Source organism: Leptosomus discolor, chromosome 1, assembly GCF_034619465.1.
Source record: "Leptosomus discolor isolate bLepDis1 chromosome 1, bLepDis1.hap2, whole genome shotgun sequence".
Taxonomy (NCBI): Eukaryota; Metazoa; Chordata; class Aves; order Leptosomiformes; family Leptosomidae; genus Leptosomus; species Leptosomus discolor.
This window is the reverse complement of record NC_141391.1, coordinates 14,343,843-14,371,647: the sequence shown is the minus strand read 5'-3', so window position 1 is coordinate 14,371,647 and position 27,805 is coordinate 14,343,843. Positions and strand designations below refer to the sequence as shown.

The 27,805-nt window shown below is 38.3% G+C and overlaps 1 protein-coding gene across 1 annotated transcript in view; it reads right to left on the bottom strand.

Moving 5' to 3' along the window:
• The window catches only part of CNTN5 (contactin 5), a 264,199-nt gene extending 239,254 nt beyond the window's left edge, over nt 1-24,945 (bottom strand). Inside the window, exons 1-3 of the mRNA XM_086481748.1 lie at nt 24,720-24,945; nt 10,634-10,757; nt 5,184-5,359 (exon numbers count right to left, since the gene is read on the bottom strand). Of these exons, the coding sequence (XP_086337874.1) occupies nt 5,184-5,268 (85 nt within the window). The 5' untranslated portion in view covers nt 5,269-5,359; nt 10,634-10,757; nt 24,720-24,945. The remainder of the gene's footprint in view (nt 1-5,183; nt 5,360-10,633; nt 10,758-24,719) is intronic.
• Nucleotides 24,946-27,805: the final 2,860 nt, after the last annotated feature.

The following is a 27,805-nucleotide window of genomic DNA, read 5'->3' as shown; positions in this document are numbered from 1 at the left end:
CTTGTTTAATGGTCATGTTGTTTCCTTTTGAGCTCTATGCCATTTCCCTTTAATTAGAAGAACAGCTCTTCAAGCTTCAAAGACATAACTATTTTCCACAGCAGTACAAACCAATCATTCAAGCAAGTCCATGAACTCACTGTTCAAAATTTTTCTGTGAAAGTAGTACGTTTCTAAGCTTCTGGAATCCATGGCTTTGAGTGAAAAAAGGTAAACTGAATACCGTTACGTGTAGCTCTGTAGCTCACAATCAGAAATGCCTTGGTTTATCCTTGGAATTATAAATAAACCTTAAAAAAAAACCCCTGGTTCCCAGTAAATTACAGGGCACCAATTACTCATTACATTAAGGTTAGGACCTTCCCTTTCAAAATTCTTTTCAATATTTTACTTTCTGTCTTACTGAAAACAACTGGAGACATGTAAGCTTGTTGTTAACAAGCAAAGCTATAAAATGCCCGACTTTATCTATACTGAAATTTTATTTTACAGTATTTCATCACAAGCATGACCTTCTAAAACTTATATCTATTTCAGCGTAATGTAAGCTAATCTTTGTCTGGTCCATCTCTACCTATCTATATAACACTTTAGAGCCCAACGCTAATTGCTGAATGAACATAGTTTAATCTAAAGATATTTAATTATATACTACTTCACCCAAGGTTGTTTTCAGGAAATAATTAATTTAAATGCAACACAAATAGTTATTAATTAATGACAGGTTATACATTACTTAGTTAAAACATCTTCAGATGGAAAATTTCCTATTTTATTTCAGAAAGACTGTGATTACACTACAGAAGTTTTTCTAGATAAGAAGTAAGAGGTCTCCAAAACATTGTGTTTAAAATCATAAAATGATCCTTCATACTGTAAAGTAAAGATCTTTCGTTCAAGCATCTGAAAAGCACATTTCAGCTTCCTAAATGAAATAAAGAGCATTAGCACTTTGGAACCAGTGTAAACCTTGTATCACCCAAGATATCAGGATGAAAGCATTCCATTCTTTGCTTCAAGAAAACTTATCCGAACTTGCTGGTCCAACTCAAGACGGTGTCTTAGATTTCATAAAGCAGAAATCACAATGAAAATCTTTCTTTTTAAATTTACTTTGGATCTGACTTACTAAAATATTTCTGTGGTACAAGCTTCTGATAGGTTTACAGTATGGTGCAACAAGTTGATACTGTGGGTTGCTGTATAATGCAAACATTGTTTCAATAGAAACGAATCTGCCATTAAAGATCAGGGATTTGAAGCAGCATTAAATCAAGAGACAAAGAAAGAATGTCATGCTACAAAGAATTTGAACTACAAATACACATTGAACTCGAAATTGCTCCTGTGAAGGGTTTGCTCATGAACTTCTAAAAGAACTTCAATCAGTTATGACTTTCTATCCTTTTTAAAGATTTCAATGTGTTTATAACAGCCTCTTCTCTTTCGCAAGTTCTGCAGCATTGTTTGCTACACCTCAGCGCTTCCAGCTAGCATTCCTCCATTAACCTTGCCCGAGAAATTTTCATTACAATTCCCAAGTAAATACTTTAATAAACAGAAATCACATTAAAGCCATCGTAGTATAACAACTCTGATACCTGCAAAAGCAGGTATGCAAGCTAGTAATAATTTTAAAATTCAGTAACAATAAACCCACCAACCCAATCTCTTCTTTCTTCTTTTTTTTTTTTTTTTTTAACAACCTTATCTAAATTTGTTTTATTGGAGGAGATAATATTGTAACTAGAAGTACATGGCATCCTGAATGAACTGTGGATGTAGCTACTGAAACTCACAGGTCTTTTGTTGTTTGAGCTCCAGCTCTCACTATCTGTGGCTTTTTTCACCTGGAGATCAAAGCACAGAATCATAGACTCACAAAATCACAGAATGTTAGGGGTTGGAAGGGACCTCAAAAGATCATCTAGTCCAATCCCCCTGCCAGAGCAGGACCACCTAAAGTAGGTCACATAGGAACACGTCCAGGTGGGTTTTGAACGTCTCCAGAGAAGGAGACTCCACAACCTCTCTGGGCAGCCTGTTCCAGTGCTCTGTCACCCTCACAGTGAAAACCTTTTTCCTTATGTTAATGTGGAACCTCCTGTGCTCCAGCTTGCACCCGTTGCCCCTTGTCCTGTCATTGGACATCAACGAGAAGAGCCTGGCTCCAACCTTCTCACACTTGCCTTTTATGTATTTATAAACATTAATGAGATCACCTCTCAGTCTCCTCTTCTCCAAGATAAAGAGACACTGCTCCCTCAGCCTTTCATCAGAGGGGAGATGTTCCACCCCCTTCATCACCTTTGTGACACTGTACTGGACTCTTTCAAGCAGTTCCCTGTCCTTCTTGAACTGAGGGGCCCAGAACTGGACACACTATTCCAGATGTGGTCTCACCAGGGCAGAGGAGAGGGGGAGGAGAACTTCTCTTGACCTACTGAACACACCCTTTCTAATACACCCCAGGATGCCATTGACAGCACATTGCTGGCTCATGGTCATCCTGCTGTCCACCAGGACCCCCAGGTCCCTTTACCCAACGCTACTCACTAACAGCTCAGTCCCCAACCTATACTAGTCCATGGGGCTGTTCTTTCCCAGATGCAAGACTCTACACTTGCCTTTGTTGTATTTCATTACATTTCTCCCCGCCCAGCTCTCCAGCCTGTCCAGATCTCTCTGAATGGCAGCACAGCCTTGTGGTGTGTCAGCCACTCCTCTCAGTTTTGTATCATCAGCAAACTTGCTGACAGTGCACTCTGTTCCCTCATCCGGGCCATCGATGAATATATTGAATAGTTCTGGTCTCAGTACCAACCCCTGAGGGACTCCACTAGATACAGGCCTCCAACTAGACTCTGTCCCATTGACCACAACTCTCTGACTTCTTTCATTCAACCAATTCACAATCCACCTCGCTACTCGATCATCCAGACCACCCCTCGTCAGTTTAGCTGCGAGGATGCTGTGGGAGACAGTGTCAAAAGCTTTACTGAAATCAAGATAAACCACAGCCACTGCACTACCATCATCTACCCACCCGGTTATGACTTCATAAAAGGCTACCAGGTTGGTCAAACATGACTTCCCCTTGGTGAAGCCATGCTGACTGCTCCTAATGACCCTCTTATCCTTGATATGCCTAGAGACAGCACCGAGGATAAGTTGTTTCACCACCTTTCCAGGGATGGAGGTGAGGCTGACTGGTCTGCAGTTACTCAGATCCTCCTTCTTGCCCTTTTTGAAGACTAGAGTGATATTTGCTTTCCTCCAGTCCTCAGGCACTTCTCCTGTTCCCCATGACTTATGAAAGATGATGGAGAGTGGTCTAGCAATGACCTCCGCCAGCTCCCTCAGCACCAGTGGGTGCATCCCGTCAGGGCCCGTGGATTTATGTATGCCCAGCTTGCTTAATTGATCCTTAACCCAGTCCTCATCAACCAAGGCAAACTCCTCCTTTATCCTGACTTCCTCTGGGGCCTCAGGGGTCTGGGGCTCCTGAGGGCAGTCTCCAGAAGTATAGACAGAGGCAAAGAAGGCATTCAGTAACTCCGCCTTCTTTGTATTCTCTGTCACCAGGGCACCCACCTCATTCAACACTGGGCCTACATTGCCTCTAGAGTTAGTTTTGTCTGCAATGTACTTGAAGAAGCCCTTTCTGCTGTCCTTGACCTCCCCTGCAAGGCTTAACTCCAGGGCAGCCTTAGCTTTCCTAGTTGCCTCCCTACATCCTCTAACAGTCTTATATTCCTCCCAAGTGGCCATTCCCTCCTTCCATGATCTATAGACTCTCTTCTTCCGCTTGAGTTTGCAAATGGGAACAGAAATCTGAGGTTCAGAGCCCTGAAACTGTCTATATTTACCAGTTGTCATGTTCTATAACAAAGTGATTCATTTTATGGTACTTTTCTTGTCTAAAAAGAAAATAAAGCAGAATTTTCTCAGAGCTACATTTAAGATGGAGGTCCAATAATACTGTAATAAGGCCATTGTTGTGATATTTAGAGCTTTAAACGTACTGCCCTGGCAAAAGGAAACTGACAAATGTCAGTATTGATCTCTGATCAGAAGTAGGTGGATAATGCCATGATCTTACCAACAAATACCGCGACAGTATCTGCAGCAGATAAGAATAAAGCTACAGATTTGAGATGTCTGACTTCACTTTGGAGGGGTGGACTAAGGGGAGGAGCTTGAACCCACACTAGGTCTGCTGAGTTCTCCATACCACCAGGTGTGTTAGTAGACATGCAGGTAGGCAACTTGTCCTTAACCCCACTGTTTTCCTATTGTGGCTATACGAAGATCTGCCTCATGTTTCACGGTAATGTCCTATTTTCAACAGGATCTTAGAAATTAGGCTGGAACTCTTTTTGCATCCCTGCCTCTTAAAAACCCCTCCTAGCAGGATTTGCCTAGATAAAGCACTAAAATAGTGCTGGTTGCCTTCCTGTAAAGTGCTGAAGGGAAGCCAGGGTCGAAGGTACTATATCTGAAATTCTGGTCCTGTACTTCCTGACAATATGTTTGAAAAAGAGCATGCTATATATAGACCATAGCATTTACCCAGGATCGTGAATTGTTGATAGCTTCTGGAAAGTATATTGTAGTGAATGATTTCAAAAGCCATGATATTCTCCATTTCTGTTAACAACTACCAAAAAAATATCTCAGTCTCATAATGTGTGAATATATGCACGATATGTATGCATGAACATGGATGCAAAACATGGATATTTATATACATATGTACATGCAAAACCATGCTCACACACACATAATTACAAGTGCAGACTATCCTGCAGATATAGATACAGTTTATCCCACTCTACACCTAAGTCTGCAGTTCTTTCTGCCCTGCTAATATAGTGTGGCAGAATGATACATGCTTCAGGAAACTAGCAATGAGTGAAGGTACTGAAGTACATCATTAAAGGATAGTATTTGAGATCATGTACTAGACTTATTTTCCCTGATAATTGGTTCTATTCTAAAAGTAAAAAGTCCACAGAAAACTACTGTTTCCCACTAAGCATTTATTTCTAATTTTGAGACCCTAGCCTGATAAAGTCAGTGGAGAGTGTAACTTGTGTAATGTATTCAAATTACAATTTGATGCCTTTCCAAGCAATGTAAAGATCTGCTTTATCAATGTTAAAAAAAAAATTGTTACTCACATGCAAACTGAAGAACAGCCTCTCTGCTTAATATACTGCCAAACATGTTGGTGATTAAACACTGATACTGTCCAGAATCCTTCATTTCACTGGGGTTGTTGATGATCAAACTTCCTTCTATTAAACTGAAGCGATAATCACTTTCAATGTCAATTTCAGTTCCATTTCGAAGCCATCTTGAGAAAAGAGAAAGAAACATCTTGAGCATTTTATGGCCAAACAGATGCAGCAAGCTTAATATACAGAATCTAACAGCCCTCATTGTTGTAAGGATGACAGCTACTCAGAGATACCCTGTGCAGTAACCCATTAATTTGGCAAAAGTTTGGATGGAGACATTCCGCAACATGTACTTGACAAAAGGTAAGTTTTTCTGAAAAAAAACACAAAAAACCAGATCTTCAGCCTTTGAAGAGGTTGGTGTTTTTTTTTGGTTTTTTTTTGTTTGTTTTTTTTTTGCCTATGCTAAATCATATTAGCAACCTTGGATTTTTCTTTTTTTTTTTTCCTCACAAAAAACTATTATCCACAAAGGCTTCAGACTTGAAATCTGTATAGCAGGTGCATTTTCCACGTCAAAAATTTTACTGTGCTTATAATAACCAAAGTTTCAATTCTTGTTCTATCATTAAAGCCTTGTGTCCAGATGAGCTTAGAGTTAGCAGAGCTGAGTCTGCACTGCATGAGAGCAAGGAACCTTTCTTTTCCATTCTATCAGCGTTTGATCTGGGCCCAAAAAATAGAGAAATCTGACTGAAATGCAGAAAGCAGAAGAGCAAGACCTGTGAAGAGCTGGTAGGTGGATTTATGTACATAAGCTGTTGTGAAACAAAGGATGTTGGTAATGGACAAAAGCAAAATAATATCAGCTGGATCAGTATACACAAAATTTGGAGAAGACCGGTCCAGGGGAGACTGGAATCAGCCGGTGGCTGGTCAAGGGAAATGCTTGGCACCTACCAGGGAAATGGTAGATCAAATGAGGAGATCAAATGAGGAGTCAGCAGAGGGAATGCTATTCTTGGGAGGTGTTTGGAAGTGGAATGGGAAGCCTGAACAATAAAGATGGGAGTGAAGATAAGGTGGAAAAAGTCAGGCTGTAGGAAACATACTAGAAAGTATCACACCTGAACCAAAGCATTGAATAATTCCCAAACAAACACTTCTTTTTTTGAGGTTTCAGAAGTAACCCAAGAGTCTCACAATTTTTCTGCTGTGTGAGTGGGTTTTGGGGTTGGTTTTTTTTTTCCCTTTGTATATTCCCTGTCAAAAAGCCCCACCCCTCTCATTCGTCTCCAAAGACTGAAAGAACAAACCCTGAAATAATCCACTGGCTGCAAGAGAAAAGATTTTGTGTGGTAGATTAATAGACTCCAGCAGTTCAGAATAACCTCGGAGGGGGGTGAGATATCTCAATTAAAGAATAATAATCCACTTAAGAAGATTTTTTTTAGATTTAGATCTTGTGTCAAACTGTATAGAACATTAAAGTGTTAAAAGAATGCAAAGAAGTGATAAGCAGTGTAAATAGGTATGGCACAGCTATTATGACGGACAGATATTTCCCTCATTGCTAGTTTGCAGTCATTCTCAATTTCAAAGTTGCCTCACGAAATTGTAAGGCACTTCCAGGCTTTGCCAGAGTTCAGCAAACACTGGAAGAACTTGGCAACATCCAGACTCCAGAGGCCAATTTAATGAAGCAAAATGATTATCAGTTCACGGTATCTCATTAACATTCATGGTGAACGAAGTACAGACAGCAGAATTCATTTAAAGCAGCTCTGAATTTTTCTTAATCCAAAGGTTAGAATTGCCAACATTAAGAGGAACTGTGAAACTGTTATTTGACCCTTTTTTTCATGATTGGACTTTTGATCCCAGAGGACCCCTGCTTCATTTAATGTAGTAAATGAAATACTGTTGAGAATATCTTTATATTGCAAAGGATATTAGTGAGATATCTGTAGGATTCATTGCATTTTTAGAGAGATTCATACATAGCAGAGAGAAAAAAAAGAGGGACTTTTCCTCTTGAACAATTTATTCATGATTTAAGATTTTAAATGAAATCATAATGAAAGTTAACATTTACATATATACATTTATATATATATATGAAATAAAAATGCAAAATTAGTTGTTCCAGAAATGATAGGAGATTTATATAAGGAAAAAGTCAAAATTACGTATTTTGGCACTTCCAAATGGGAACTGACACAAAATTCAGTTTGTTTTAATTATCTTTGTTCACTTAGTTTTGTTTTCAGTTAAATTCAATGCAAAAATATGTTTTTGCACTGTTACCCCCAAACTTTGGATCTTGATGGCTACCAGCCTGTATATCTTGGGGTCTATCCTGATTGATTGTATTCCCCTCATACAATCCAAGCACATCAGAGAAAAAGTAACACTGAGTTGTTTGACATGTTTTCCTCTAGGTACCCTGACTGATCTGGGAGGACAGAAACCCAAATATAATACTTAAGAGGTAACAAGCTGACAGGGAAAATCAGCTACGTTTTTCCTTGAAGACAAGTGACAGGTAACATTTCAAAATACTCCAATTTGTCTTAAACATACAGAAAGTAATTTTTAAAAAAAATTTTTCAACTGCTTTTTCTATCAGGAAATTATACTGACAAAAAATTTCTAACTAGCTTATATATGTCCTAAGTAAAATCAGAAACTCAGTGTTTGTTTCACAAGCAGTGAAAACAGTGTAGTTAAGAGGTGTCTCAGGAAATCCTGCACCTGCCTTTAACTCAGTAACACTGGTGACCTGTGAGATCCCACAGGATGCCTGTGTACATCTGCATTCCTCATTGAAGGTGTCTCAGTTATGTTCTCCATTGTATGGGTCCTGACTTGTGATACCAAAGCATGATTTGCAGAATTAGTTTACCTCAAGGAGTTATTCCCTAAATCAATGCATCTGGATACCTTAGTGACTGGAATGCAAGAAATTAAAAATTGTTAAATCAGGGTAGAGCTTGAACAAGGGGAAAAATGCTCATTGCAAGGAAGAAGAAAATCTGAAATTACATGAGCATTCTCTGTTAAAATTAAATAATGTCCTAACAAAAGAAATAAATTTGTAAACAGTTTGTGAACACTGTGTCATGAATTATATAGACTAAGGAAATGAACTAAAATGCCAGAGACAACTTAATTTTGGAATGTTTGAGTGTTTTAAACGGTCTTTTAATGTATCTTAAAAAAAAAAAGTTGTACTGTGCTTTGGTTTTGATTGAAAATAAGTCTCAGCAGCATAGGCCTCACAGCCCACCTAAATAAAGATCTGTATTGTCCAGTGCTGTAGATAATAGGACAGGGTCTTTGGTGATATGGAAATGTCCCTTCTCACTATTTCATATGCCAAATTTTGGGCAGTGACATAAACCAAACCTTTTCCTATCTATAGCCTTTTTGGAGGCTAGATTTCCTCTGTACCTGCCCTGGAGAACAGTATACTCCTCACAAAGTAATTTATATCTGTTTTCCCTTCCCCTGAATGGTAGTGTGTATTGCATACGCAGACAAGCAGCAGCAACAGAAGGAGGAGAAGTTAAACCGTGCTTTTAGAATTAAGCCTTTTGGGTCTAAGCTTTCCTTGCACGAACAACAGTCAGGAAAGTCTATTTATGAGGCTGCTGACCCCAGTTAATCTCTGGGGAATAGAAGGAATAGATATCACAAAATCATAAAACAGCCCAGGTTGGAAGGGACCTTGAAAGATCATTTGGTCCAATCTTTCATGTGAAAGAGAGCCTAGATGAGATTATCTAGCACCTTGTTCAACTGCTTCTTGAAAACCCTCAGCGATGAGGACTGTGCCACATCCCTGGGGAGATTTTTCCAGTGAATGATTGTTCTTACAGTAAAAAACCTCTTTCTTATATTGAGAAGAAACCTTTCTTCTATTAAACCTCTCTTGTATCTGTTGCCCCTTGCCTTCTCTGTATGTCTTGTGAAGAGAGAGCCTCTATCCCTTTTGTAGCCAACCTTTAAGTTATGTTGTATTCGTTGATTACATTTACTGGGAAAATGCAAAAAATGGTTGGACCAAGAAAGAAAGGAGATGATGTAAGTTCTCTAAAGAAAAAATCTCAAGAATGAGGTCGTCTGGGAGGGCTGAACATAGGTTTACCCTCTTTTGGTGGGAATTTATGCCTTTTCCCCATGATCACATGCTATGTCTAATGGACTGGTAACAATTTAATAGTGTGTGGAACATTTTTTTTTAATCAAGAAAGCAACAAATTTGTAACAGAAATTACACAAGGAACGTCAATAAGGAAGAATGTGATGTAGTATTCATCCCACATGGTAAGGAGTTCATGTAAGTCCAGTTTGAAGACTTTCTGACCACTCATTCCTAATCCCATGTTATATGTTTTAGTCATGCCTGTGTTATTCGGGGAGGTTGTGCCATGCATCACATCCATTTAAGGACTCACATCTGTTGCAAAGAGACAGATTCCGTGGTGTTGTGATGGGAATATCCAAAGATGGTAATGCCTCTGAATTTCTTCCAGCCATAGAAATGCAAGTTTTGTAATTCAAATAAGTCTAAGGAGAATTCATCCAGAATGCTAATGAAATCACAAGTGAAATAAGTGTAAAAGGTAAAAAATAAAATGCAGAATTTATGATTCCACATATCACAAAACACAACAATAAGAGTCCTTATGTTCCGTTTGTAAGTGAAGAATGACTCTGTGAGAAAAGATAAAGGATATATGGAAAAAATAATCAACCATATGTTCCTCTAGCACTCCTGCATCACTTGTGGTTTGTATAAAATATAAGCAGATTCAGATATAGCAAATGGATTAGGTGACTGCAACACATTCTTCCCACCTGTAAGCGGGCACCATCAGTAAACTGAACTCTCAGACTCACAGGTGTATCATAACAGATCTGTGTAGTAAATATCTGGGCATAATAGTCTGTACAGAAAAATAGGCAACAGGTGACGGTTACGAAAGAATAAAATGGTGGACTTGTGAGTGAAAAGACACCAGATTTTTCTCAGCCATGGTATCCTGTACTCTATAGTAATGTCATTTAATGTCCCTGTTCTTTATTGCTTTCCCTATAAAATGGGATAGTATTTTGTAGCTTTATAGATATTTAGAAAAAAAATCAATTAAAGGTTTGATCTTGCCAGTTGTTACAGATACAAGTAAAAAAACTGGACATAAGGAGTCCCTCCACATGGAGAGATATGATGCACAGAGAGCATAATTTGAAACTTCACATGTCACTTTGCCTATATTAGCTGCCACTTATGCTTCTTGCTTGTCCAGAATCAGAAAAAGCATTCAATCAGGATGTGTCAGGGAGTTGTTTCTCTTGTGTTGTTCTCCAAAGCACACAGAGTCTTAGAGTGGGACTGCAGTAACTAATATTCTGAAAACTAAAAAAAAAGTTTCTAAAACAGGTACCTGTATGTGGGAGTAGGATTTCCACGAGCTTGACAATTCAGAGATACTTTCTTGTCCTCAGAATCAGTTGGAAAAATCACGTCGTCTGGCTCTTGTACGAACACCGGCCCATAATCAACACTGTCTGTGGAAATAGAAGTGTTAGAGTTGAGCAAATCTGAATAAGTTAAGAATTTAATACATAGTGTTATTTAAGTATTCTTCATGCCTTAAAATGGCTTTCTCATCAGACATATTTTGGCCTGCAGTCTAATGAGCAGCTTGAGAGAATCAAGACGACAAGAGGACTTAACTCTGCTTATAGAAAGCAATGCAAAAAAAAAAAAATTCCTGCTGCTTGCAGCAGCTTATCTCACAAGGAACTAAGACACAGTTTTTCCCTTTATGTCAAGGAGTTGCCAGGAAAAATCGCTTGTAAAATTAATGACAGCAACTGTTGGCTACTATTAAATATTATATAGCAAAATCTGACATTTCATTTTCCTTCACTGTCTTCTCGAATTTTGGCATATATCTATATCTTCATATGAGTTTACATTTCTGAACAAGAAAAGCTGGACAGACCCATAGAATACATCTATGATTTCGATTCATTCGTATTGTGAAGAAGGAAGTTTAACCTTCAGAAAAGTAAAAGGTTGCAAGTATAGCATTCCTGATCACATAGGTTTGAATAACTAAAATGGTCACTGTGCACTAGAAGGCGTTGAATTTTAATCAGTTTAGACTTGTTTAGAACTCTTGGATGATTAAGTCCCATAACACTCTTCAAATTTAGAGGACTGACCTAACGATTTGAGTGAGGAGAGATAGTTACATTGTCCTACTACTTGCAATGAAACATATAGGTGCAGGGTTTTCTCTTGTCAGTTTTATGGTTTCATATGTTCATGTCATAACTTCATCTTCATTCCTTCAATGGGAGCTGAGGACAGCATGACACATTAAGCAGTTTATAACGTCCTGTTATATTTGTCCTACCAATATTAGCTTGAAGTAAGAAATGTGCACCTGCAGACTTTGGGGTTTGATCATTGACTTATAAAAACTATTTACTGCATTGGTCTATCAACTCCACACAACTTTAACCAGAGTTATGGTTTCACAGTTTTGGGATCTGTGACCATTTTCATACTGCTAATAATTTCAGAAATTTTGGGTGGACAGGAAAAGGTGCATGGGACTTGAAGTCTTGGAATAGAGAAGAAAGTCTTGGTATCTGAAAAAGGTTGAGAAACATGGGAGTCAGGTCATAGTATGCTAGTCCTAAGATGCAAATTTCCATGTCCTTAAATTCTGTGACATTTTGTGTTTCTCAATTCTATTATTATCATACAGTGAAAAGACCACTTGAAAACCCGTTATGCTGTTCAACCTTCTTTTTTTAGTGACTGTACACTTATTATACTCTTAGGTTTTTGTCTTTTTACACTGCTATTCAAATGAAGATTTTGAAAATACCTTTATTTTAAGTGATGTATGCTTCTGCTGAAGTAGAATCAAATAATTAACCTGTCAATTTGTAAAGACAGCAAATAAAAGCAACATCAATTAGTAATTTCTGTTTTGCATAGTTTTCAAGTTTATTAGCCCTTTTTGTAGGACTACGTAAAGCAGTGTGGATTGCTGTTCTGCATGTTTACATTACTTCTGTGTTTAGATGCGTTACTTCAGTTGGGTGTATTGGCAAAAACATTTTTTCTGGTACAGATACCTGCATTATTTGAAAAAGCCCAACCACAATAAGTGATTTCTGACGTGTGCTTATATTATTGAAGATAAAATACCTCCAGTACTGAGCTTTGCATACTATAGCTGAGGCTGCCACAGAGGCAATGGAATCAGCTGGCAAAACTTATTTTAAGAAAGGAAAATGTGAGTACAAAAACATTGTAAGGATTGTTTCTTGTAATTTGGTTATGAAAGCACTTGCTGAAAAGACTATATGTTCATAAATTATCAGGTTTCATAAAGGGGTGATTAAATAAAATGCATTGGGGTATGATATTTGATAAGAAAGAAAACTTAACAGATTGCCTAATGGCATCATCTTCATTTAAACTCCAGTGACAGACTTTAATCCAAAAATCTTAAACATTCTTTGCCTTCTCTCTTCATTATAAGAGTAATGAAAGGAACATACATACTGCAGATGCAAATATTTCATTTAATATTTTTAAAATATTTTAAAATTATTTTTTCAAATTAAACATAGGCTGGCTTATAATTAAAGAGACAACTTTTAGTTTTCTTATACATAATGCTAACAAAAGCTCAAATAAAACAAAGCCCTGGGAAGGCTGCAGCAGTTGTCTCAATGATGAGCATGAAGTTTAGATAGTACTTAACATCCCATTAAAGGTAATGGAAAGTTCTTTACTCTTCTGCAATTGGCCTGGAACAGCACTGGAAGCTTAATATATTATCTTTTCTATATAGGGAGTTTAAAGCTACATTGAAACTATGAGACTTGAGAACATTTCCCAGAAACCAGAGCACACTCTGCTATGTTGCTATTTCGTGGAGGGATGAGACTCAGGGATGCAGATCTCATTTCCCTTACCTAAAACAGACAACGGAGGTAAAGCCAGTTTGCAAGGCACACAGGGAGTCGTAGTGTGAGGCTGCGGATTTGCAAGACTAGTCAGTCATGGAGCAAGGACTGAGGAGTAAATTGGACTGAACAATGACCCTACAAACTCAAATTTCTGAAATTGAGTGGTATGAATAGTAACTCTGAATTTAAGTAATTAATCCATTTTTCTAAAACAAATTAAAAGAACCCAAATATGTATATGCATGACACCACTGGTAATACAGAGATTTCTAACACTGCAGGATAAAAGCCTGAATTTTAGGAAAAAGTTTAATAGAATTTTGGCTGTCTTTTGACATCTTACCAGCTAATCAGCTGTTATTTTAAGTAACAATTACTTATTAGCAGTTTTCAACAAATCGTGTCAAAGATGACACTTAAGGAACCATAACCTTAATTTATAATTTAAAACATTCAGTTCAGTGGTAAATGAATTTAATTTCATTCAGCATTCAGATAAATTGCTTCAAATTTCTCCTGGAAATTCTGTAATCACCATACTTCTTCACAATTTGTCAATACTATTTAATTTTAATTCTTGAATACCATGTCTTCTTCACGCTTTATATTGCTTGTATTGTTCCTGAGGCAGACATGCTCCCTGAGAGAATAATATGCAGGCTGAAACCTGAAGGCCCTACAGAAAAAATATTTAATGATCAGTAGAGGATTTAATCAGCCTTCTCAGGAACAGGTGATTCTCATCTATCACCGCTTTTATGTTCTGGATATTTTAAGTAAGTGGCAATGAAGTTCAACAGTTGAAAAGGAAAGACGGGTTACAAGCTCACTTTTCAATTACTTTGATGTCATTGCCAGTCTTGATGCATTACTTTTGATTCAGGAATTCCAGTCTGTATCTCCATTAACAGCAAAGAATGCTTAGGAGAGCTTGAAGTCATTCTGCTTGAAGATTCCAAGTCTGAAGTGTGTGACCATATGAATTTCACCTGATTACAACTGGCAATTCCTTAATTTCTCTTTTAAGAGTATTGCATCATTTATTAAACACAAATTTAGTCACCACTAAAAACCTAGATACAATTTCTACAGCATACAGTATAACCGCACATTGAGTAATATTTACAGAGATCGTTCATGTGTCATTTTACAAACTAGACTGGAGGACTGTTTAATTATTCTCAAGAAAGCCAACACTAGGATTAATAAAGTCTGGTTATTAGTCCCAGGTCTAATCAACTTCATCACTCTGTTCTTTCTGATGAGAGTCTTCCTTGAAAAATTAATCTCTGGATCTTACCACAGTTTGATCATGAACAGTTGTGGCAGTATGTTCTTTGACACCTTACACTAGTCTCATGAGTAACCAAGGTGAAAGTTAGATTTTTAGATGACAACAGACATGGATGATTGCCGAGGAAAAAAAGAAAAAAAGTACCTGATTATAAAATCCACTTGAGTAGCTTTATACATATGAACTATTCTTCAGAAGCAAACACACCTATATATGTGTTCAAATTTTTACAGGACTAGAAACAATAACCATTTGAGAGCCATATAGCAGAAGAGTTTATAAATGTCCTGGTTTGGGCTAAATCAGAAGCAATTCTGTTCAGTGATTTTACTTTTCAGTTAAGTCTCTTCTAAGTAACTGCACTTTCTGAGAAACAGAAAAAAACATGTTTTTCCAGATAGTGACTGCTTCTAGCAGCGACAAAGCTTGGTGTTTGTAGTTAATACCGAGGAATGGTATGCAGAAAGGCTCTTGCTTATACTTGTTCCTGTAAGCAACTAAGGTCACTGCTAAATTCTATATCCCGTATTGAGGTACTGGAAGTGCAAAAGTGTTAGGGAGAAGTAAAAGTCACACCTGCAGGGAGGAGCGAATTGGCTAAGTGACTCAAAAATGACCAACTATGTATTCCATCCGATACACGTCATATTTAGTAGAAAGCTGAACAGTCATGAGGGTTAAGTTCTTCTTGTTTGATGGCCGACATCCAAGGAGGACTGCGTCCATTCTTCTGTCTGCAATCCCAATCTGTGCATTCCTGAATCCAGCTCCTACATCCCGTCTGCTGCTGACTCCAGCCTGGGATGGCCCCAGTGCCAGCCCTGCAGTGTTAGTGGTGACGTATTGTCATCAGGGTGTTTGGGTTCCGTATTGGTTCTGTGTATATTTGTATATATTTTATTATTTTCTTATTAATATTATCTTATTATTACTATTGTTTAATTAAAGTTGTTTTATTTTTTCTTTTCCAATCCGTAAGCCTCTCTCCCTTATTCTCTCTCCCTTCCCCTTCTGGGGAGGGAGAGAGTTCAATAGAGAGCATCTGTCATTCGTTAATGACCAGCCCAGTCCTAATCTGTGACAATAAGCTAAAATGACCACCACTTGCCCCTACATCTACAGTACCTACACTCCAAACAGCACTACTGCAGTACATTACCTACTGGGTCAGGTTAACCTTGACCAGCTGCTAGGTGCCCACCAGCTAGGTGCCCACCAGCCACTGACTTGCTCCCCCAGGGGAGAAAATAAGATGAAAAAGCTTCTGGATTGAGACAAAAATAGGGAGAACCTTTACAAGTTACTGTCATGGGCAAAACAGGCTCAACTTGGGAAAACCTATTTCCGGTTAAAATAGATTCGGGTCATGAGAAACAAAGATAAAAATTAAAGCAGCGCCTTCACCACCTTTTTCCAGACTCAACTGCCCTCCACCACTCTGATTCCTCCAAGCCACAGAGCTGCTGTGTGTGACACAAGGTATATGGGAGGTCTCTGAAGTGGCCTCTTGGGATCAGTCCAGACACCTCAGAGTGTCTGAAGTACACTGGATACCCAGCTGCAAGCACAGGAATTATATTGCACAGGGTGTTCAGTTCTAACAGATAAATACCAAGTGCCATTTGGGAGACAATGGTGTGTCTGGGACATCCAGGCAGAGCAGACCAGCGTGGTGCCATGGTCACACCAGCCCTGCCCTGCCCTGGTGTAACAGCTACGGACCAGATGGGGCTTCTCTCCACACTTGAAGTGACAGTATGGAACCTGTTTCCAGATACCTGAACCCTGCTCGGTGCAGCCAGGTGTGAGTTAACTGTCCATGCATGAAGACAGAGGACTTCTAGGCATTACATCTGGGATTACAATAAACATTTAGTGCATTTTCCCAGGTCCCATGTCCTATCTGCCAGTTTCAGGTACATCCATAGGATATTGGGCTGTAAGACAGCCCGAGGGGCACTGAGGCAGTATGTCAAACACCTGAACTTCTCTCCGATGTTTAGACACAACATTTATTTGTCTGCACCCTCATGCTGAGCTCTACCTGGCTCTGCCCCAGCCCTGAGAGCAAGGAGGAGGCCCCTGAGAGATGGGGTGGGACAGAACAGTGAGGGACTGTGCAGTGACCACAGCCCCAGGCCAGAGGCTGTCCCCACACAGACAGGAGTGACAGTGGGCTCTCCATGTTGGCCATTTTCAACATGGTCCTGAGTTGTGGAGCTTGTCCATCCCCATCCGGCATTTGAACAGGGCTGAGGAGCGATGGCCCTTTTTCCCTGGGCAGCTGAGGTCTGGGCCTTCCACCAATTCTGAAACCCCTGGTATCGTGGTGACCGTGTCACAGGGGGTTGCTAACACAGCCTCCAAGGACAAGTATAGGAACGGCTGCAAGATGAGTCAGCGAGATGGAGGTGAGCAGCTGGGTAAGAGATGGCTGAGGAGAGTGGGCAGGGAGGAGGGCAGGGAGACGAGGGCAGGGCTGCTGGGCCTGTGTAGGGAGGCAGGGGTTGCCCGTGGTGCAACAGATGGCAGCTGCTTCTCCTTTGTCTTCCAGAGCTGAAGGCTCACACAAGCACAGGACCAGACCATGGTGCACTCCTGGCCTTGTCCACGCAGCCAGAGAGATTCTCAACCTGGTACAAGGATGCTACAACAAAGTTAAGGAATCCAGACCCTGGCAGAGCCCCGGGCAGGGCTTGCCCATGGTGAACCAAGGTGGCTGCTCCTTTCTTTGTCATCCTGCCTTTTGCAGTCACAGGCCCAGACAAGGACAACACCAGATCATGGCATACTGCTGCCCTCAGCCACATGGTCAGAGAGATTCTCTACCTTCTACTAGGATGATGCAACAAAAATAAGCAATCTAGTCCCTGGCAGAGTCCTGGGCAGGGGTTGCCCATGGTGAGCCAGGCTGGTTGATCTTTTCTTCTTTATCCTGCCTTTTTCAGCCACAGGCCGAGACAGGGACAGCACCAGACCAATGTGCGCTCCCATCCTTGGCCACATAGTCAGAGAGATTTGCTGCCTTCTACAAGGATGCTGCCACAAAGTTAAAGAATCATGAGTCTAGCAGAGCCCTGGGCAGGGCTTACCCATGGTGAGCCAGGGTGGCAGCTCCTTTCTTTTTTATCCTTCCTTTTGCAGCTGCAGCTTGAGAAAGGGAAAGGACCAGACCAGTGATCACTCCTGTCTTCAGCCTCACAGCCAGAGATATTCACGACCTTCTACAAGGTCACTGCCACAAAGTTAAGGAATCTAGATCCTGGCAGAGCTCTGGGCAGGGATTGCCCATGGTGAGCCAGAGTGGCTGCTCCTTTCTTTGTTATTCTGCCTCTTGCAGCCTCCGGCCCAGACAAGAACAGCACCAGACCATGTCACACACCCATCCTCAGCCACACAGTCAGAGAGAATCACTACCTCTACAAGGACAGTACAACAAATTTAAGGAATCTAGACCCTGGCAGAGTCCTGGGTAGGTCTTGCCCATGTTATGCCAGGGTGGCTGCTCTTTTCTGTTTTATCCTGCCTTTTGCAGTCAGAGGACAAGACAGAGACAGCACTAGACCACTGCACACTGCCATCCTCAGCCACACAGTGAGATCCACTATGGTCCACAACGATGCTTCAAGAAAGCTAAGGAATCTAGACCTTGGCAGAGCCATGGGCAGGGTTTGCCCATGGTGAGCCAGAGTGGCTGACCCTTTCTTTGCCATCCTTCCTTTTGCAGCCACAGGCCCAGATAGGGACAGCATCAGACCACGTCCCAGTCCTGTCCCTGCTCTCTGCAACAACCCAGTTAGACTTTTCTGCAACTTTCGACAAAGCTACTGACCCAAGGACAAGGACACACACACAGGCCCAGTCTGCAGTGCGCCATGGTCCCACAGGCACCTGGAGGCTCCCCACTGCCGTGGACAAGGGGAGCTCTGCGCCACCCACCCTCCCTGTCTAAAACTCACCTTGAAATAAAATTTTCCGATTCATGAGCCATTGACTGGTTCTTCTACTTTGTGTGGTCTTTTGTGGGAAACTTCCTGGGTCTATTCATATTTACTTTATGTATTTAATATGTTTGTCTTTGTATATGTTCATATATATGTACTTATATATATGTACACACACATTTTCACGCAATTTATGTTCTCTGATCCCTTCAGGGATCCTAAAGCATCAGTTTTGTTTGCACCCATGTTTTAACTAACAGTGACCCTCATTAAGCAGTCTTTTATTAGGAATTAATATTTAAACTGGTATTACCCAGAAAGGTAAGGATATTGAAACATTCCAAATATTAGATTTTTTTTTTTTTTTTTCAATTCTTGAATGTTCTTGAGAGCAGTATTCAAATATACTTTGAATTCCAAGGCTCTCCTTGAAGTGCATTCAGCTTACAAAATACTGGAGTTCATGAATTCTTAGTAGCAAGTATTTAAGTCCTCATGGGAATGGAAACTGGAATCTGTGTATCCTGCACCTCAGACAGTAGCCAAAATGTGGTTTCTCTTTTTTCTATACAGAGGCATTTTCATTGTTGCCTTCAATTACTGATGAAAAAAAATCAGATCTGCTTTAGTTCTTTTTGCTGAGCAATGCAAATATCGTGAGACCAAACTGCAGATGAGAATAAAGTTTCCTTTACTACCAATGCTGTAGTAACTGAAATAGTGTCATTCCTCAACACTCAGCTTTCTTACAACCATCCTCGATATAATTCTGAGTCGATAAATACATCATGAAAAAGAATGAATTCCTGAAATCCTGGGAAAATAGAAGTGGGCAGGAAGGAAATATGATTCTGTTCAAAGACCTGCATTAAAGCCGCATTGGCAATATTATTTTTAGCATCTGATAATTCTATGTACTGTACTTTTAAAGGATAAAAGAAATAAGGTTATTTTAGATCTTTTCCTAAATAATATTTTTAAAATATAATTGCCTGCAGAAGGAGAAGGTATAGCAAATTCTACACTGCACTGATCACTTGCATCAAATGTCATTAGTTTATTTTGACCACTGTCTGCAATGTTGTAGTACCAGTCAAGCTATATGACTGGCATAAATAGTCTTCTTCATGCTGTCTTCTCAGTGAGGTACTGGTGGGAGGAAACAGGTCTTTTCACTCTGGTATTTTTCACCCAGCAGACAAGGTATCTGAAGGGATATGCTCAGGCAGCATGTGAATAGGGAGGAAGGAGGTATTCCTTCAGGTCTTCTCCATGTCATCTGCCCATGTCCCTTTGGAAGCAATTTTTTACTGCAGGTGACAGTGGTGGCTGGATTTGCTAATATATCTGAAGGTGGAACAGAGAGATTGTCAGACAAACAATTAGTTTCAGCTGTTATTCTGACACACTGACAAAATTTGTCCAAAAGGCAGTTGGAAAAAGGGTGATCGCATTTCTCTTTTGAAGGCAGAGTAACTTAGCAACATTTTAAAACCACAAATTTTTACAGGACCAGGAAAATAATGTTTCATTATCCTTCTATTTTTTTTTTTTTTTTGCCCATTTTTCAAAGGCCTGTTGAACCCATGTGGAGGTGGAAGAATTTACTAAAGTAAGCTAGACGGCACTGTGAAATGATAGAACTTCTAAAGCAGCTTGAAAGGGCAGGTCACCAACAGATCTTCTATCCTAAAGTACACATTGGACTCTACATACAGACCCTACCCAGAAAAGTAACTACTTGACATATCATGAACCAAAAAACTGCCCAATGATCTGTCAGTCCTGTGTGTTAATATCTTCATAATTATATATAATTAATCATGTATCATATAGGTCATAATCAATAGTTGCAGGAGTTGCTGCAAAGGTGTTTCATTTCAAATTGGTCCTAGAAAGTGAAAGAGACTTTTTTGGTAAAAGTGGATCAGGGTTTAGTGTTGCCTATTATCAAACTTGTTTTTTAATTTCTTTCTTTCCTGGTCTGCAGTTTGTGCTTGTTGTATGCGCTTGAGGTGACAACTCTAAAGGATCTTCTGAACAACCTTGTCACCATGGAAACACACAGTTAAACCTCTTCAGTATATTCAGAAAATATGTTAGATGTATAAATAACCACTATGTTTTCAAAGAAAACTTATTTCTTTCTTCAACTAAAAGCTAAACGCCCTCTTTCTTTTCAGTATAAATGCTGAAAAAATGTCTTAACTTTTGAGCTAATATTGATTTTACAAGTAGGTTCTATAATATAAACTTTCACTTAATACCTAAGAAATAAAGAATGACTATGAAATTTAATATCGCTATAATCTTTTAAAATATAAAATTTCATTTAATATAATGAAAAATTCAAAGCCCACTACTTTATCATAGCAAAATATGTTCCAATGATAAAAACTGCATGTAACAGATTTTAACAAAGGTGGCTGCAATTTGCAATAATTATTTTGCATATGCAGAAGAAGACACACATACATATATGTATAACACATATATTTATAAGATACATTTAATCTTAAAACTATGTTTCAGTTAACTTAAAACTCAAGAAACTTTGAGGAGACTTTCCTTTTGACAGGTAAGTTCAGGCAGATTTGCATGCCCCGAGGTATGTTCATTGATTCTAGTATGCTGCATGTGGGAACAGTGTAGAGTACATGCATGCCTGAGTTTACACTGCAAAGGAGATAAAATTATTTTCTCATATCTTCAGATTTATCTTTTCTTAAGCAGATATGCTTATTTGCTTATTAGGCAAGATAAGTCAAGTTTTTCCTGTTACTTTAAAATGCTTTTTCTGTTCTGTGGCCTGAAACAAACACATCTGTTCTAAACTGCGTGCCACATTAATCAATATTTCACAATATTCTTTAGAAATGAAAAATTTTTTAGTAGTTTGTGTCTTTAATTCAGACTGGTAAATGCTAAATCTAGATATAGAATCGGGAGTTCTCTTTCAATAAAAATTAGATTCAGTTCTTGCACATCTTGAGGTTCACTGATTCAAACACTTTCAGTTGTGAAATGAATCCTGTTCTTAATTTTCTTCTAAAATATATCAAACTAAATTTGGAAGGATAAAGAGAGTCTTTATTCAAGGTTAAGTTCAATTATCTTTACTGCAACATTTCCAAAAGTTTTTGGAACAGTAGGAAGGTATAAGAGTTTAGAGTTTTATGATTCTTCAAGAGTATTTCATGAATAATTCACACTTTCTATGCACGTTTTTTGGTCGTGACTTTACACATTGATACACAGCTTGAAGAGGAGGACTGTATTGCTTTAACTGCATGTTTGCGCTAAGTAATTCCATATAGTTTAAATTCAACAGTGAGCTACAGCATAGTTCTTTTAATTTGAGATATTAGGAAACACATGCTGAATTGAGAGTGCAAATTAAATGGCATAAAGTCAGTATAAAAGGACCTTTATTAGAAGTCATGTCAGGCCTCTAAGCGTGTCTGCTGGGAAATCGATTGAGAAGTCACTTGAGACTTGTATACTTAGGCAGCTAATAAAAGTATTTAACTTTTTTTCTTACAGCAAACCTGGCTCCTGAGTGTATGACATATATTAGATGTTTGAATTATGCAGTTTCTCAATTGTAATAATATAAAATATGTTTCTCCCCCCTCTTACTAACGTCGTCTTATTTGTAGCAGTGGTCACTCATGACCACACATGAACACAGGGAGCTGTAGCGTTTCCTCATTTAGGAGGTCCTGGCTAATAAACATGTCCACTTAACTTTATCACTTGTCACATACCAGTTGTAGGAAGATAACTAAAGTATCTTTCCTTCAAGAGCACTAAAAACTGAAAAAAAACCCTTGAGGCCAAAACAAAATCAAGAAATTTACTAATTTAAGTAATCGCAATGCCAGATGATTGAGATGGTGAACTTATTTCTGGTTTCTAAATATCAAATATATTTTCTTAAACATAAAGTTATTATCAGAACTGAGAGAAGTTTAGAAAATATGTTGCATTCATCTGCCAGAGCAGATGTGTTCTTGCCATCTTGGACGATGTAGATTATCCTAACTGGTCTCCTGTTACAGAGTCCTCAATCCTGCTCTGTCAGAAGTATGATGATCTTCTCTACGTCTTGTTTCTTGCAGGTGCTTGTACCATACAGGTGCTTCAGGTATTCAAAGGCTTTTAAAATATTACTCAGGTGCTTCAGATTTATCTGTTTCTACAACTGTCTACACAGTCAGATGTACAAAGACCTGCAAGTGGTGGAGTAACTCTCTTAATACTGTTTTATGCAGTCCTTGGAAGAAAGAGTTGAAGTGTCTCTCTTTTGAGTCAAGTGCTCTGCTCATTGAGTTATGGCCCTTTTAAATTTTTTTTCTCCAGTCAGTGGTTCTTCGCTTCCTGATGCAAAACAAAACAAGCTCAACTGCAGAGTTGGAATGTGGCCCTTATGTTTTGAGAAGACTTGTATTTGCTGACCTATGTCAATGGGCAACAGGCACAAACTGGAGCACAGGAGGTTTCATCTGACCCTGAGGAAAAACTTCTTTACTCTGAGGGTGACAGAACACTGGAACAGGCTGCCCATGGAGGTTGTGGAGTTTCCTTCCCTGGAATTATCCAAAACCCACCTACACGTAATCCTGGGCAACCTGGTCTAGGTGAACATGCTTTAGCAGTGGGGTTGGACTAGATGATCTCCAGAGGTCCCTTCCAACCCTTACTGTTCTGTGATTCTGTAATTCTGTGATTCTGTGATATCAAGTATGTTCTCAGCATACCTCCTGGAAATGCCAAGGATTTAGGTTGTGGACTGCTTACCCTGAAGATCCCCATCCCATATCCTATTTTCTTAGAATGAGATGGGCATAAAATTTTCTCAACCCTCTCAAAGTAAGGATTTAAACATAACAGTCAAATTTAAACACAATAAGCTGCCTTTTTACAAGCTGGTTTTTTTTTTTTTTCCCCAAGAAAACATGATGGAAAAACCAGGGTCAATCAGGAGAATATGCTTTATATTTCCAGCTTGCAATATATTATGCGTAAAGTCTGTATTCTTTTGCCTTGCAGCTACAGTCTCTAGATATTCATGCTGTTGAAGACTAGGGTAGTACATATTGGTTCTAATCCTGAACTTTCATTTTCACTAGCACGTATCAGGTTGGCTGGGAGGAGTCATCAGTGCCTGGTGCATGGGCAATAACTGAGTTTAGTCTAGTCACCACTTACAAAGAATATTGTAGAGGAAAAACAAATATAGAAACCTGCCCCAGTTCCAGAAATGCTATCAAGCAGAATTTATCTGCTTCCATGATTCAAATTGTGTACTAGATCAACCTTAATTCAAGGGAACATATTTATACTTGTGTATAAGCCATTTCCGTTCACAAAAACACATGCATATACCATTAGCTTTCAGTATATACAAGGTACTTAACAGGGGAAAAAAAAAATACTTTACTGAGAGAAACAGTAATCCTGTAATCACAGTCATTATACTGCATGAATGTTGATGAACTGCAAGGTATTGATTATGATTCTTTCCTCTGTTATTTCCTTAGACTATTGTGCTTAAATATCTTCTAACCTCTTCCTCCCTGCCTCTCCTTCCTTCCTCCTTTTCTTTCTCTTTCTCTTTCTACATTTATTTGAATGAAATTCACATAAATATTATCACTAAAGAAATGGTATGAGAAATGTTCTTCTTTAAATGTAACTAAATGTAAGAAAATATGTATTGTTAATACAAATTATTACATTTAAAGGTAAATGACTCCATATCACATTGGATCACATCACATAACCGTGGGTACAGACATGTGTGCATGCATGCTACAGTTGACTACACAGATTAGGCAATTTAGAGAGAAAAAGTAGTTTTCAAAGATTTATTATTTAATTTAATTATTAAGTAAGTTTTTTAAGATTTAATATTAATGTTTAATTTACATTACTATCATTTATGATTAAATTAGAAGAATTCCAAAGAGAAAGAACATATATAAAAGAGGGACTGACATTTTGCTCCTAGATAAAATTGTACTGTAATGGAATTTCAAACCACTAATTTGTTATTTTCAGGTAACAAAAACTATATAAAACTGTTCTGCATAGGAACCTTTGCGAATTAATATCTTAACTGTTGACTTTAAGGCTCAACTGAAAAATCTAAAAGGAAAGAGACCCATTTCTACTTTGTGATGTTTAATAAAATTCAAAATTATATCTGAGGAAGACTGAAGTAAGCTGATAAAAATGTACTTCTTTTGAAAAATGTTTCATAGATTCAGAGAAGGAAACTAGACTTACCATCATGTTTGAAGGCCTCTGAAAAGTGATAGAGGTTTGTTGGGGAGTGATAATGTTGTGCAGCTCCTCTCCAGCCCGGTGAAGATACACTTCCTAATGAAGGACTGCTTAATCGAGGTCTGTTCTTTGAATTAAATGAGGCTAAAGATGAACTACCAGATTTGATTCTTAGGATAGCAGCATATGAAGTGGGGAGACCAGGAACAGCTTCTGAATATTCTGAAAAAAAACCCAAGAAGTGAAGACTGAATAAAGATAAAATAGATCACTTTTCAAAAGAATACTCACTTATGCAGTAGAAAATTAGAAAACTTTCATCTGTACAAGGAGTGAGAGGCACCCCAGATTCCACAATGGACTCAGCTTCTAGAGGGAACTGGGTAGCAGAATATAGCTCTTAGACAGAAAGTTCCCTTGCAGTTTCAACACAACATAAAAATCAACTGGTTATTAAATTTCATACGGTAATATGAGTTTTCACTATTTTTAATTCTATTTCTATGACCCTAAGTCACTAGTTGAAAAGTGTCTGCCAAGACAGCATCTTGCCTCCACAACCTTGCATTACTTTGTACACACAGTGCAGAAACACTGGCTTAAGCTAAATATGCTTTTAATTTCGATACTGCTCTGCAAATCAATTGGCCTAGCTAAAAAGCCCAAGAGCCCGTATATGCACAAATATCTCTCCCATAAACCTTGCCCATGCCTGTCATCTCCTTTTCTGTCTCTGCAACTTTGCTTTTTTTTTTCTTTTCTGCTTGTACTTAAAATTTCAGCGTCTACAAATAATAGTGCCCAAGTTTTTGGTCCCCGTGTAACATCAAATATAAAATAAATAAATGTTATATTATTGTAATAGATCAAAAATATCACTCACGACATGTAGAAACAAAGCAAACAGAACTATGGAAGTCAATAGACCTTAACATGCAACAGTCTTAAGAAAGTGAGAAGAACATTTAAACATACATTCATATAGATGAGGAAAGGGACCGAGACTGCATATCCAGTGCCCATGAAAGAACAGCCTTTTTGGGTAACAGTGGAATTGGCTGGCAGAAAAAATATCATTGTTCTGTCATCTCCACTGATGACAAATATTTATAAACTGGACATTCTTCACATTGGCATAACATGAATGAAAACTGTGAGTGTTCAAAAGCTTTGAATAACGGCACATTCCATTGAAATAAAATCTCTTTAAAACACTAGGTCATGGCGTTGCTGGAGAGCTTTTGGGAAAATATTCAAAGCATAAATACAGTTTTGACTATTTTATATTTCAAATGGTTTAGAGAAATATGCATTTCACTTCATGAAAATTGTGACAGAGGATGCTTAGAGTCTTTCAGGTTTTGGAAAAGATCATTTCAGTACAGTATTTATCATCCTTGATCACATATTAAAAGTTCATCTCTTCTACCTTGTAGGAGGAGCTAGAATTCAGCAAAAGCAAATGACCAGTATTTTAAAATTACCATTTTCATCTGCGCAATCCCTAAATATATAGATTATTTGATGATGCTGTATCTCGTTTAAAATTTGGATTTAAATACAAGTTTTAGCAATCAGATGGGAAAGGGACAAATAAAGAGAACTCTTCTTCAATTTGTTTTTCATCTTGGTTTCAAAAATTATCTACTTTATAATGCACCTCATGATGTTTTGTTTCTCATAAATAAAATATCGTCTTTCCTGGGCGACAAAGAGAGCGGAAATAGAACATCAACATGATAAATTAAAATGTAGTACAAAAATATATTTTATAAGACCTCTTAAAATATTACCACTGGAATATAAATATGATTTTGCAGAAAATATCTTTGATTGTCTTTCAATACATTCCTTCAACATTTCACAATATTAATGTATTTTTGTTCTTTTAAAGTAAAATTTTTCCATAGGAGGAAAGTAAAGTAAAATCTTTCAAATTCCAGTGGAATATTGAAAAAAATAAAAAAAATAAAAATAAAAATCTATCCTCATTAAAATAGGTCATTTTCATCCTGATTTCCCGGAGGTCAGAATCTCGAGGTCATTGAGTTTTCTTGAAGAATTTTTTATATTTTTACTTATTTTGGTCTCCCCTAATACTGATTTATTTTATGAACAAAAAATATTTTTCACCTTACAAATATAAATTATTTCAGATAAATTAGCTGCAGTATAAAGATCTGTGGTTAAACTTATCACATGAAATGCTTAATGCAGAATGAACATCTTCCTTATGAGCAGAGAATGAAGGCACATCCTAGTGAATACAGATACAGGAAAGGGATAAGTTTATAACACAGTCTGTATCAGAGGATGGAAATGCTTGGTGGTGAATGTAGCAGTCCTGATGCCAGGAGAGCTAATTAGTTGGGCACTGCGGAGCTCCTCAGATCCTCACAGCTCAGATCCTCTGATACCCCCAGGGTTGCTGATGCCCGCTGCGGAAATGCAGCAGGAAGTCTGTAAATGGACAGATTGGGATGCTGTCCTGTTTTTCTCACATGAAGCTGGGATGTGGCCAGATTGTAGCTTGTAACAAGGATGCAAGGCACCATGCAAAGGACTCTTGCTTTGAAAAGACATCAAAACTTGCTGTCTTTTAAATACACACTTATCCTTCTGCTTCTAACTCAAGGTGAACAAATGATCTGTAATCAACATGAGATGGACAGGAAGCAGAAAGAGAATACTAAATTAAAAAATGTGTTTTCACAGAAGTATCCCTGTGTATAGTTTTATACGTAAGTAAACGATTATGTAATTCTAACAGTGATATGTATTCTATTTTACAGGATCCATTTCTACAACTTTAAAAAAAAAAAAAAAGTAAATGTAGGAACAGTGATGATTGCTGTTGAGAAGACATTCCTCCACTGTGCACACAGACATAGAAGGAATACACACTGGAAGGAATTTTATTTTATAATAAAAAAAACGTAGCCCTGCCTTTGGTCCAAACTTTAGAGCACAGCATAATAAACCTTAATAAGTTTTCCAAAGGAAACATGATTGTAATCACATATAGAATGAATGTATTGCTCCTTGAGTATTTTCTGCAGATACAGGAACTTTTTTATTTTCAGCACGGT